General features: G+C 42.8%; 1 protein-coding gene across 6 annotated transcripts in view; it reads left to right on the forward strand.

Moving 5' to 3' along the window:
• The window catches only part of LOC137437504 (ATP-dependent translocase ABCB1-like), a 120,028-nt gene that overhangs the window by 50,567 nt on the left and 55,993 nt on the right, over window positions 1–13,468 (forward strand). For all 6 annotated transcript variants that reach the window (XM_078765998.1, XM_078765999.1, XM_068131878.2 and 3 more), the window contains 3 exons: window positions 2,454–2,567; window positions 4,060–4,170; window positions 7,477–7,602. In XM_078765998.1, coding sequence (XP_078622124.1) covers window positions 2,454–2,567; window positions 4,060–4,170; window positions 7,477–7,602 — 351 coding nt within the window. The remainder of the gene's footprint in view (window positions 1–2,453; window positions 2,568–4,059; window positions 4,171–7,476; window positions 7,603–13,468) is intronic.

Consider the following 13,468-nt stretch of genomic DNA (forward strand, 5'->3'; position numbering starts at 1 on the left):
CTCGATTTTCCCTCCCAAAATTTGGGCCTAACTAATTTAGTCCCGGGTTCGAATTCCACTCCTCGACACCAATTGTTACAGACACGACTTTGATGTTAAAGTGGGCCGAGCGGAATGGCCGTCGTGTCCGCACAAATTACCCGACTATACTCGACGTTGACGAAGTCGCGCGATGCCGACTCAATAAGAAAAAGAAGACACCCGGCTGGATCACAATAACACAATACGACACCAGGGGTTCAGTTCTCAAGACCTCCGGAGGAGGTTATATTAAGGCGGAAGGTTAGATTACAACTACAAGAGGGACAGCATAGAAAGACAAGCACTTAGACACAATCTTATATTATTCCCAACAGACGACAGATAAACGGGACAAGGCTGACTCACACGGGGATTGATGGCTAGGAAAGGCAGAATCGATGGCTCAAGGTGCACTCTTGGCTCAAGGACAGGGTACTGTACGGTCCAGTAGATGCAGGAGGTTTCACAGCGCTCGAGGTGGCGTCTTGTCGTCTCAAGCTGGGGGCGCATCTGACGTCACATCCGGCGCGGGGCCGCGTATATCCGGCGGGGAGTGACACGCCCTCGGCTCGTTAGCTCCGCCTCGTGGAATCGGCACGTTGCTTCTCATTGGGTGCGTGCGGGGGGTTTACCAGGCTCCGCCCTTGACGAGGAGCTGACAAGGAGCCCCTTCGTGGTAACCCCGTGGAGCGCATGGTCTATGGCGCTAATCGAGCCGGTGTGAGGACGCATCCTCCCCCGCTCCGCCGCCATCTCCTCTGTTGTTGTTGTAATTGTTGTTGTAGTTGTTGTTATTGTTGTTGTTTGGGGAAGAAGATGGGAGGAGGTATGGGAAAGGTCCTAAACTCACTACTGATGCCATATAATCACATTCTGGTGCAACGAAGAGTCATAATTAATGGAAACGAGGCCTTAACTGACATAGATTAAGAATAACTAGGAAGATGTCCGAAAGTTGTCTACGTGTGGTGCGGTGGACCTGGGCACGACATTTAATGGGGGAATAAGGGGAAGGTCGGCTCTACTGATTGTTATTTACATGCAATGGGACTAGGGAATGGGGGATTGGGGAAAGTTGGGGAGTATTGGAGAAAATAGGGGAATATTTACAAGCGGATATGGAGGCCAAATTCCATATTCGCAACAATATATTTCAAACCACTAACACTAAAAGTACAAGAGATATGCATACACTTACTGTTACTGACATATAGGAAGTCACATACGACATTTCATTGGCACCATGACCTTTGACCTTGAGTGACCTTGAAAGGTCAAACTCAAGGTCAAAAATAGTTTTTTTTACTAATAACTGTCAAACATCATCCGATTCCCTTCTAACCAACACCCCTGAAAAAAAAGTACATTCCGGCATGTCCTCGGTCTCTGACCGATTTTTCATTTGTCTGTTTGTCTGCCTGTTTGGCCACACAGAATAAATATGATTTTCTCTGCATCCGTTGGTCCGATTGACAGGAAATTTTCACTATAGGTGCAACTCTACCTGTATAATTTTTTGATGATAATTATGATGTCATAGGCCATGTCGTTCGGCCTCCATCTTGGAAAAAACGAAAAAAATTGCACCTCTATATCTCCGAAAGCGCTGAATAGAAAAAATTGAGACATGGCTCATTGTAAAGAACTCTCCATGTGGAATAACATCTGTTAATGATGATGTCATAGATGCCTCCATTATGACGTCATAATTTGACTAGTACAAAACTTCATCCGATCAAGATGAAATTTCTTGAGCATAATCTAGGAATAAATTGCTGGAGAAAAAAAGAATGATGACGTCATCGGTCATGTGGTTCGGCCGCCATATTTGTTTTAACACAAAAGCCTTAAAAACCACTGAAAATACATCCTGGCGAGGGTTTGCAATCTCTGATTGCTTTTTCTTGTTTATTTTGTAATTGAATGCGATGCCGTGGAAAGACCTATTAAGCTTCTCTATACACCTTAACATGGCGTGCATTTAAAAGATGGCAATTAATTGTCGTTAATTAGCCCAATGAACAAAGATCATAACGATCATTTTGGTGTATCACATTCCGCATCAGAAAGCTCGTTAAACTGCACAAAAAAACATTACACACACACACACACACACACACACACACACACACACACACACACACACACACACACACACACACACACACACACACACACGTACATAGTAGATGCATGTGAATTACCCACAGGTCTGAATTACCATTGACTCATATGCTTTGAAGGTCACATTCATTTAGCTGGTTGTTCCGTCTATCTGCGACCAACGACCATAGACGTAACATCTCTTGGTGAAATTGTCAAATAATCCCTTTTGGCTCATACTATTCCTTTTATAGATTATCCAGCCATTTGTTGCCTGGAATTATTTGTTACGAATAACACTCACCTCTCTTTGCCTCACTCTTTTACAGGTTTTCTTTTCCGTGCTTATTGGAACAATTTCTCTTGCACAAGGAGGACCAAAGCTGAGAAACATTTCTCAGGCTCAAGGGGCAGCCTATGAGGTTTATAAGACAATTGAGAAGGTGAGGTAGAATACAAGACCAATTTCCATGTACTATAGAAATACCCGGGTGGGAGGGCAGAAGCAAACAGGCAATGCAGATACGGTGAATGCTAAAGCATGAAACCAATAAATTCCACATTCCTTTAGCACCTTCAGTCGCACGTCAGACATGGACAGCAAGTTTGTGAAGGACTTCCATGAAAAACGTACCTGTTCGCAAACAAACGGGTACATTCACGTAGAGAAACATCGATCGTGGGTCCGTGGCGAATCTGCATATGGCGATGGCAAAAATATCAGAAATTGAAGGCTTTTTTATTTTAAACGATTCATATAAACATCCGTTGAATCATATCACACGCAAATCATCAAAATCTAAACAGTATCGTTAGAATTTCAATAAAAGCCACATCACTGTTCATATCGGTAAATATTATTCCATCGTGTTTCAAATCGTGATCGATACACTACGCTATGATCGTGATGATCGTGATCGTGAATCGTGATCGATAATCGTGTTCACAATCGCTATGTCGTATGTACTCCCGATACGTGTACCAAATTCCCAAAACGTGTAACTACCAAATCAACAGTTAAAAGGATTTTGAGCCGATAGGTGTTACAGCCTTGGCAAGATCGATGGAGACAGCGATCTGTTAGATCTGATCCTCCTTCATGCCGTAGTGCAGATCCTCCTTCATGCCACATCCGATCGATGCAGCCGTGCAGCGATCGGTGCAGTCATTTGTGCGGCACACGGTGCAGCGATTGGTGCAGCCGTTTGTGCGGCACACGGTGCAGCGATCGGTGCAAACGTGGACTCCCACACTGCCACATCCTGCTGATACTTGCTCCCACATGACGTTATTTTCCCGGGTGCCGCACAAACGACTGCACCGATCGAGATTTAACGGATGTTTATATAAATCGTTTAAAAGAAAAAAAGCCTTCAATTTCCGATATTTAGCCTTTTCATTTGGGCCTCCCAATTGAAGCCCCGCCCGTAGGGCGGGTACCGTTGCTCGACGTAAGAAGACGTCACAATGAACGTCATGCAAACACGAATGTTATGTGGGAGTCCAAACCTGAGAATGCTGGAGACTAAAGCTGAAATTGGGAAAACTAAATAGCCTATTTTACTCCTGGGGATCCCAGGATTATCCACCCAAAATATCTTTGCGATCGGTTCAGCAGTTTTTAGGTACCTTCGAATGGACAGACAGACATTTGGTGAATTATAGTAAGATTCTTTTTTTCCCTTTGAACCCTGTACAATATTCTTCAACTGGAAAAAATTGTTTTTCTCCATTCTTCCCTCTGCCCATTCCCAAATCATTCCTGGCTTCCTCTTTCAGTTAAGAACTTCAATATAGGTCCTTTGTATACTTTGCATTCTGCACTGCAGTCTTTATTGCACCCACACATTTCAATCATTACTTGATCTACATTGAGTTGAGTCATTAAGGTGCCAGAGTACTTACAACTTTACCAAATATCCTCTGTCTTTGCAGGAGCGGCTTATTGACAGCAGTTGTGATGAAGGTTATAGACCAGACTCCATCCAAGGGGATCTTGCATTTGAGAACATTGACTTCACATACCCTGCAAGACCTGACGTGCAGGTGGGAGCAGTGGCGTAGTTTGGGTTTGTGATACCCGGGGCCCAAGGTCAATACTAGCACCCCACAGGAACTGGCCTGAAATGGTTGAGGACATTTTCAATACTGGTTTTTTTTGCAACTAAAATGGCTACCAGAGTACCAGTTGGCCATCTTTGATCAGATCACAAAATAAAGTGAGGTGCACGTATATGCCATCATGTACTGTGCTTTTGCCAAATTTGAACAAAACCAGTCCATGTATGTTCAATAAATGGTTGGGGATATGTTTGTCACAAAATGGCCACCAGTCGGCCATCTTGTATCTGATCTCAAAGGAAAATGACATGCATATCGAAGCCATCATTCATTATATCTGTGTGCAAAGTTTGAACAACATTGGTAAATGCATGTCTGAGATATGGTTGAGGAAGTGTTTAACATCAGGTTTTTTACAACTAAAATAGCCACCAGTCAGCCATCTTTGATCGCATCGCGAAACAAGATGGTGTACATACGTATAGCATCATGTATTGCTTTTGTCAAGGATGAGAAAAATCGGTCCATACTTCTCCGAGATATGGTTGCGGACGCACAGACGGACGGACAACACCCAATCCATAGGCCCCCGTTTCGAACGAAGTCCAATGGGAGCTAATAAACATAGTAACATACTTTACATCATTGTACTTTTAAACACGAAAAATACAATTATTTGGACATTAATATCAACAAGTTCGGTATTAATTTACGTGTTTTGAAAAACCAATTAAAATATGCAATTATATCTCACTCCTGATTAGCTAAGATTATGCCTTCCATATCCGTTATTATTTGAGGTTGAACCTCGAAATTTGGTTTGCTTAACTGCAAATGCAAATGATTTTAAAATCTGAACGCCACAGCATGTGATGTGGTGATAAATCATACAATGCTGTGCAGGGGGTTGCTGTGATTACACGTTTGCTGTGATTGTCGGATTGTCAAATCAAACAAAAAATGAATGAATGAGTGTGAAAATGTTTTTGTTTTTTTCAAAATTGGATCTGGACAACTGGAGTTAGATTTCTCTCTGCAATGCTTAACGCATTTTTTTCCACATTTATGTCGAACTCTTAACGTCTTTATTTAAATGACAGTCTTTATTTCCTCACTTTTTTCATATATAAAATGTTCACGCTCACACATATGTATATATATATATATATATATATATATATATATATATATATATATATATATATATATATATATATGTATGTGCATATATATATACATATATATACAGTGCTTATATACATTTTTCAGAATTTCCCCCTTTTCTGCTTATAGCCTGGAACTAAATTGCATTAAATCAGACTTTTCCCACCTTTATTTACACATCTTTTTTACACATTTCAGAATAAAATCAGCTGTTCCTGCAGGTTTCTTCTGCCGGGTAGTGCATTTCACAGCAAAGACTCATCCATGAGCACCAAGGAGCTTTCAAAAGATTTTCGGGATAAAGTTGTGGAAAGGTACAGATCAAGGGATGGTTATAGAATATTTCAAAGGCCTTGAACATCTCTTGGAGCACAGTCAAGACAATCATTAAGAAGTGGAAGGCGTATGGTCCCACCATGCCCCTGCCTAGATCAGGCCGTCCCTCCAAAGTGGTTGACCAAGCAAGGATGAGACTGATTGGACAGGGCCACCAAGAGGCCAATGGAAACTTTGAAAGAGCCACAGGCCTTTATGTCAAAGACTGGTCACTGTTTGCATGTGACAACAATATCTCAAGCACTCCACAAGTCTGGCCTGTATGGAACGGTGGCAAGAAGGAAGCCATTACTCAAAAAATCATACCTTGAGTACCATTTGAGATATGCAAAAAAACACTCTGGAGATTGTGAAGCCATGTGGAAAAAGGTTTTGTGGTCTGGCGAAACCAAGATGGAAGTTTTTGGCTTAAATGTAAAACGTTACTTTTGGTGCAAACCCAACAAAATACCGAAAAATCCTAGAGGAAAACCTGCTGCCCTCTGCAAGAAAGCTGAAATTGGGACGGAAGTTACCCTTCAGCATGACAATGCCCCGAAGCACACAGCCAGAGCTACACTGGAGTGGCAGAGGAACAAAACGATAAATGTCCTTGAGAGGCCCAGCCCAGAGCCCCGACCTAAATCGAATCGAAAATCTGTGGCATGACTTGAAGATTGCTGTCCATCAACGCTCCCCACGCAACTTGGCTGAGCTTGAACAGTTTTGTACAGAAGAATGGGCATCTATTCCCCAATCAAGGTGTGCAAAGTTGGCAGAGACCTATCCCAACAGACTCACAGCTGTAATTGTTGTCAAAAGTGCTTCCACACTTAACCAACCAAGATGTTCTAGTTTAGTATTTTAAATTGATTTTCTGACATTTGTAGAATTTGTTTTTCACCTGGAAGTTGTGGGTTACGATGTGTAAATAAAGGTGGAAAAAGTCTGATTTAATTCCAGGATATAAGGTAACAAAAGGTGAAAATTTTGAAAGGGGGTGTAGACTTTCTATAGTTACTGTATATATTTGCATTAAGTATGTAGTTTGTGTGGTTTATGAAAGTGGTACGTAGCAATGGGGCACTCGTTTCTACGTTTTTTTTTTTTCTTAGTCCTCAGCTATTTTTTGTTATTTTTTAGCTCACTTAGACTTTAGTCTGTGGGTAAGTGAGTGATTGAGTGAGTCAGTAAACACTTCAGTCATTATCGCTTGACCAAACACACAATTTCAATTAATCTTGGACACAAGTTTCATATCTGATGCCTGACGAAGGTGTATTGACCGCATAAAAATCTGCACTCATTAACGGGGTCTACGGAGAGGGGGAGGGGTTGACCCCCCCTCCCCCCCCCCAAAAAAAATAATTTGCTCTTTTCTCTGAAACCACATACACCATTTCAATGAAACTTCACCACAACCTTCATCACCCATGAGGTCGTAATGTTTGTTCAAGGCATTAGAAAAATTGGGGTCTGAGGAGGTATGCAGGATGGGAGGGGTGGGGGGGGGGGTGTAAGGGTTGCCCCCCAAAATAGGTATTTTTTGTTTGTTTAAAGTCTTGTGATTATGTTATTGTTATTCTACATGTTGCCCTGTCTTCGAGAAACCATTCAAATTTGTTTAAAATACCTTTAGCCAGTGTAGTACACTGTTTATTCTACCAGGTGAGCACCAGTGGTATTGTCCCGATGTTTTGAGTTTAACACCTCAAATAATTATTAGAATTCAAAATTATGTTAAGTTCTTTGTTTATTACTTTCAAATCAATATGACAATCCTAATCCTTTTTTATAACCTTACCTTGCCAGGTCCTAAAAGGACTGAATCTCCTTGTTCCAAGTGGTAAGACAATCGCTCTTGTTGGAAGCAGTGGTTGTGGAAAAAGTACCACCATTCAACTACTCCAGCGATTCTATGATCCAGGCAATGGAAAGGTGAGCAAAATCAGCACAGGTAGACTTGTATTGCTTTTCTTTTTCTTATTCACTTTATTGACATGTTAAAAGTGCGTTTTTGAGCTGCTTTATTTGTACAACCATTCAGACAAGAACATGAAATGTTTAAAGAAAACAAAGGTTTTGGTTTTGGGATCTACTATGAACCATACAGATGAGTAAAGGCATGGAAGGAAAAGTTGTGCGTTATGCTTTCTAGCTTGTTGTACACCGCTCCTTTCCTATTCCATCTACAGGTGCTGCATGACGTCATCGCCGGGCACCGAAGGGAGCCCGGCAATGACGCGCACTGAAAGGGAGTAATCAGTTTTCACTCTGGTTGTTTTCTTGTTTGTTTGTTTTCATGTTTGCTTGTTTGTTTTCATGTTTGTTTGTTTTTCTTTGTTTGTTTTCGTGCTTCTTTGTTTGTTTTCTTGTTTGTTTTTTTGTCAGGCCAATATCCCAGCCATCCTTTGAGCTAGAAAGCTGAAATTTGGGCACAATTGTGAGCACGTGCTTTGGCAAAAATGGTATTTTTGTTTTTAGATGAATCAATTAATTACTTAATTATTATCGAATTATTATTCACTTATTTATTTTCTTTCTCATCTTGGTAATATCTCAGGAACCTTTTGAGCTAGGAAGCTGATATTTGGACACGCCAATGACCAAGTGATTTGGCTGTAAATGGTATTTTTGATTTATTGATTAATTGATTTATCAAGGAGTCAATTAATCAGTTAATTATTTGATAAATTGTTTAATCAATAGATTTTTTAAAAAGTTACAGATTCGGGTGAAACTGGTGGTTTAGGAATGCTATTAGCTATTTGATTAACAAAATTAATTATTTTACGATTATTATATATTTATTTTAATTATTAATCACTTATTTATTTTCTTTCTCATCTGGGCAATATCTCATGCACCTTTTGAGCTAGGAAGTTGATATTCTGACATGACAGTGACCAAGTGATTTGGCTCTGGAAGATATTTTTGATTTATTGATTAATCGATTAATCAATTCATTTATTGATTAATCAATTAATTATTTAATTTTGATAAATCGATGTAATTAATTTTCAAAAGTTCGTTTTGGATGAACACACTGGTGGTCTAGCTCGGCTATTCTCCAATTGATTAAGAAATTAATTATTTTATAATTATTTATTTATTTAATTACACAATTAATCAATCGATTATTGTACATCTCTCCCTCCCAATTCTGTCTCTATGTGCTGCGCGGTGCAATTGCTGGTTGCTGTAGGATGTTATTTATTTGGCATGGGGGTGGTGTACTTTGAATGTATCTGTACTTGTTTGCTTCTTGATCAGACAGAATTGGTTCTTGATCAGTTTCGGTCGAAGTCAAATCGTTTTTACATGGTCTTTTCTGACTGTAATGAGATTGGAGGATATTTTGCCTTTAATTTCATGCTTGGTCTCGAAGGTCTAACAACTAGAACGCTAATTAATGCAAATTTGGGCCGTTGTTGAACCCCTTCAGTCTACAGTAATACGTTCTTATGATGCATATTTTTGATCAGGACACCGACATCTATCATGTGGTGAGAAATATATCCTTGTGCACAAAACTCAAATTAAAATCAATTTTGGTGCCCTTTTTAAAGATGCCTTTGAGTCTATCTCAGGACACACAATCATTGTTGAAGTTGTTGAAGCTTCCGACCTTGAGGCCTGGTTCTCTCCGGGCATCCAAAGCGGTTATTTTTTCATTCGTGTGTTTGTCAAATTTCAACTCGCTATTTTATCGTCCAAGCGTTATTGTTTGTTTATAGTTAGTTTTGGTTTGAATTTCCTGTAACTCGTAATTAATTAATCGTGTTCTGCTCCTCGTGTGCAGCCTTGTACCCCCATCGGTGCTTGTTTACTTAAGTCCCCTACATCGTGTGTTGCTTGGCTCTTAGTTTTTTCCCTTCTACCCCGAACAAAATACTCTTTGTCTAACGTTTTAAATACATTTATTTAAAATACCCCCACCCCCCCCCCCAAAAAAAACAAAAAAAACAACATTTATTTTCCTTTCTCTACGTGTGCTTTGTCTCGTCCTGTACTTTCTGTTCAGGTGTGCTGTTCGCCCCGCCCCCATTATCTCCTTGCCATCCACCTTTTGCCCTGTCCACGTGACTCGTGGTGGTTCCTCTCGGCTCTCCCCCCCGTTGGTACTTTGTGCATATAAGATTGTTTACGGTTCTGTTTTAATATTATTTAAATATGTATAAACTTTCCCCTTCAGTGTTTTATTCAATGGTATATTACAACACGCTGTTTTTCTTCCTATTTAAAAGGCTTTTTTCAAATTCCTCTCCATCTCATTCCACGTCAAAAAAAAGAAATTCAATCTCTTATACGTCTCCCTCACTACATGGTCTAAATTCACATTCATTCCATCCCTCCTGCATCGTTCTGAATCGGATTGCTAACTTGAAAATCACAACAAACCCAATTTGTTATCAATGTTCGTCTTTCATTAATCATCCACTTTCGAAACTCCCCTCTAGCCCCTCCCCTCCAAATCCCCCCCCCCTTGCACTTACACTCCGAAACTCCCCCCTTGCCCCTACACTCCGAAACTCCCCCCTTGCCCCTCCACCCCTAAACTCCCCCATTGCCCCTCCACTCCTGAACTCCCTCTTTGCCCTTCCCCTCCTAAACTCTCCCCAACCCCTCCCATTCAAATCTCCCCCCATACCATTCCTCTCCAATTCTCCCTCCTCCCCCCTCCTCCTCAAAGCTGCCTCCTCCCCACTTCGTCTCCCTTCTATCTCATACCTCCACCCCCCCAACCTTCTACTTTCCTCTGCCCCCCCTCAAAGAACCCCTCACTGTGCCTCATCCCTTCACCATCAAACCTTTCATCCTCCTCATCCTTCCCTTTCTTGGAACTCTTCTGTAATCTCTGACACACTATCAACTGCTCTTCCTACCTCCCCCTCTCATCCTTCATCTTACCCTACTCCTCCCCTCCCCTGTCCTGCACCCGATGCTCCCGCTCTCTCTTCATTAACGGTATGGACCTCAAACATCCGGGGCCTTCGCTCAAACCTGACTGATCTCTCCATACAGGTTGCTTCTGACAATCCAGACTTGATCTGCTTAACAGAGACTTTCCTCCTTCAAGATGTCTCTGATTCCTTAATATCTCTTCCTGGTTACTCCCTCCTCTGGTATGATAGACCTGAGCCTCGTCCTGGTGGTGGGGTGGCTATCTTTATCAAAAACTCTCTTCCTCACTCTCCTTGCACTGCCCTCTCTCCTCCTCACCCCCAGGAGTACCTCTGGCTACGGCTTCCTCTCCGCTCCCACCTTTGGATCATATGTGTTCTGTACCGTCCTCCAAACAGTGATGACTCCATTTACATTTCACTGTCTGACAACATGGACCAACTTCTATCCACTCATCCAAACTCTCTCTTCCTCATATGTGGTGATTTCAACTGTCATCATGCCAGCTGGTTGGGTGTGGGTTCCTCTCTCACCAGTCATGGCACCTCAGCAAAGGACTTCTGTGACTCACTGGGATTGACACAATTTGTCAATTTCCCGACCAGGATCTCAGCCAATGGAGTATCTTCTCTTCTAGACTTGGTTATGACAAACTTCCCTGCTAATGTCTGCTGCTCTTCTTCTGCTCCAATCGGTTCTTCTGATCATGTGCTTGTCAAAGTGGACATCTCTCTGGCCATTCTCAGAGAGCCTCCTCAGCATCGACGAGTCTGGCATTTCATTCAGGCCGACTGGGACGGTCTTCAAGCAGCCATCAATCGTCTGGATTGGTCTCCCATCTCCACTGCCTCTGACATCAATTCTTCCTGGGAATTCTTCCAAAGCAAACTGCTCTCTCTCATGCACAGATTTATCCCATCTCGTCTTCAGTTGTCTTACCCTTCCTCCCGTCCATGGTACACTGAATCTTGTGGTGAGGCAGTTTCCCTGAAAAAACTTGCCTTTGCCTCTTGGAAAGCTAATCCAACTGAAGGCAATCTCGGTTCCTTCAACCAAGCTCGGAACAAGTGTGTCTACCCTCAGGAGTGCCAGGAAGCACTATCTCTCCACACTCACGAATGAACTCTCAAACCTGTCTCCTTCCTCCAAATCCTGGTGGCGTCTGGTCAAATCCGTTTCTGGTGTTTGTTCCCCCTCCATCCCCTCCCTTACCTCAAATGGCCACACAGTTGACATCGCACATGACAAAGCCGAATGCCTCAACTCTGTGTTTGCCTCAAAATCCTTCGTCCCAAACCCATCTCTCTCTGTTCCCACCTTTCCCAGTTGAACCCAACTGCTCCTGTTCTCTGTGTCCTTCTCTCCTGACAAGGTGGAGGAGTTTTTGTCTAACCTCGACTCTGATTCTGCAACTGGACCAGACGGCATCAGCCCACGGGTCCTAAAATCCTGCTCCGCTGCTCTATCTCACCCTCTCTCTGTTGTTTTCACCCTCTCTTTTGCTCAAGGTCATCTGCCAGCATCCTGGAAATCAGCAAACATTACCGCTTTACACAAAAAAGTGCAAAAACAGATCCTTGCAACTACAGACTAATCAGCCTGCTCCCAATTATCAGCAAAGTCATGGAATCCATAATTGCCTCGGATATGAAATCTTTCCTCTTCTCCAATGGCTCGATCTCTGATCATCAATTTGGTTTCAGACCAGGTCACTCTACCAGGTCACTTTCAGACCAAAAAAAAAAGAAAAAAAAAAGGTCCCTCTACTCTGGACATGCTGCTTCTGCTGTCTCAACAATGGATGGAGGTACTCGATGCCAAACAGGAAATCAGAGCTGTCTCCCTTGACATATGTGCCTTCGATACGGTCTGGCACCCAGCTCTGCACACCAAACTCTCCTCCTATGGTATCCATGGAAATCTCCATGCATGGCTTGCTGACTTCCTCTCTGGTCGTAGTCAACGTGTGGCCCTGAATGGATTTCTCTCATCTCCCCTTCCTGTTCAGGCTGGAGTTCCCCAAGGCAGTATTCTGTGCCCTGTGCTTTTTCTGGTCTTCAGCAATGATCTCTCCGACTCTCTGGAAAATCCTCTCTATCTCTTTGCTGATGACTCCACTCTCTGCCTCTCCATTCCTCTTCCCTCAGATCGGCAGTCTGCAGCCTCCTCACTCTCTGAAGACTTGGACAAAATCACAGACTGGTCAAACAAGTGGAACATGTCTTTAAATCCTGACAAATCTCACACTCTTACTATGTCTCTCCGAAAAGATCGACTGGACAACCCTCCCATCTACTTTCTCAACAATCCTCTCCAAGAAGTTCTGTCGCTCAAGCTTTTGGGTCTCACTATCTGCCATGATCTTTCTTGGGAAAACCACATTTCCAAGCTGGCCTCCAAAGCCAGTCGCCGACTGGGCATCCTCCGTCGTGCGAAGTCCTTCCTCGGCACACCTGAGCTCCTCACCACATACAAGGCTTTCATCCGCAGCTAAGTGGAATACTGTTCTCCCCTATGGGCCGGTGCTCCTGCCTCACACCTAGCTCGGCTTCACGCTGTTGAAACCAAAGCTTTCAGAATTATTGGAATCTCCCGCGATGAAGCTATCTCTGAGGGCCTTTCACTCTCTCACCGCAGGCAGGTAGGTGGTCTTTCTGTCTTCTTCCGACTACTCTCTGGCCTTGCACCCCCAGCTCTCTCTGTGCTCTGTCCCCCTAATATTCCTACAGGTCGCACAAGATCTGCCAGAAACCCTCTGATGGTTAAACTGCCGAAATCTCGGCTCTCTGCTCACCTTCCCTCTTTCATTCCTCTTTTCTCCCGCCTCTGGAACAAACTCCCTCACTCCCTTCAATCCCACTCCTCCCTCCAGGTCTTTAAAACAGCTGTTCACCACCAT

Source organism: Myxine glutinosa, chromosome 12 (genome assembly GCF_964187855.1).
Source record: "Myxine glutinosa chromosome 12, kmMyxGlut1.1, whole genome shotgun sequence".
NCBI classification, from domain to species: domain Eukaryota; kingdom Metazoa; phylum Chordata; class Myxini; order Myxiniformes; family Myxinidae; genus Myxine; species Myxine glutinosa.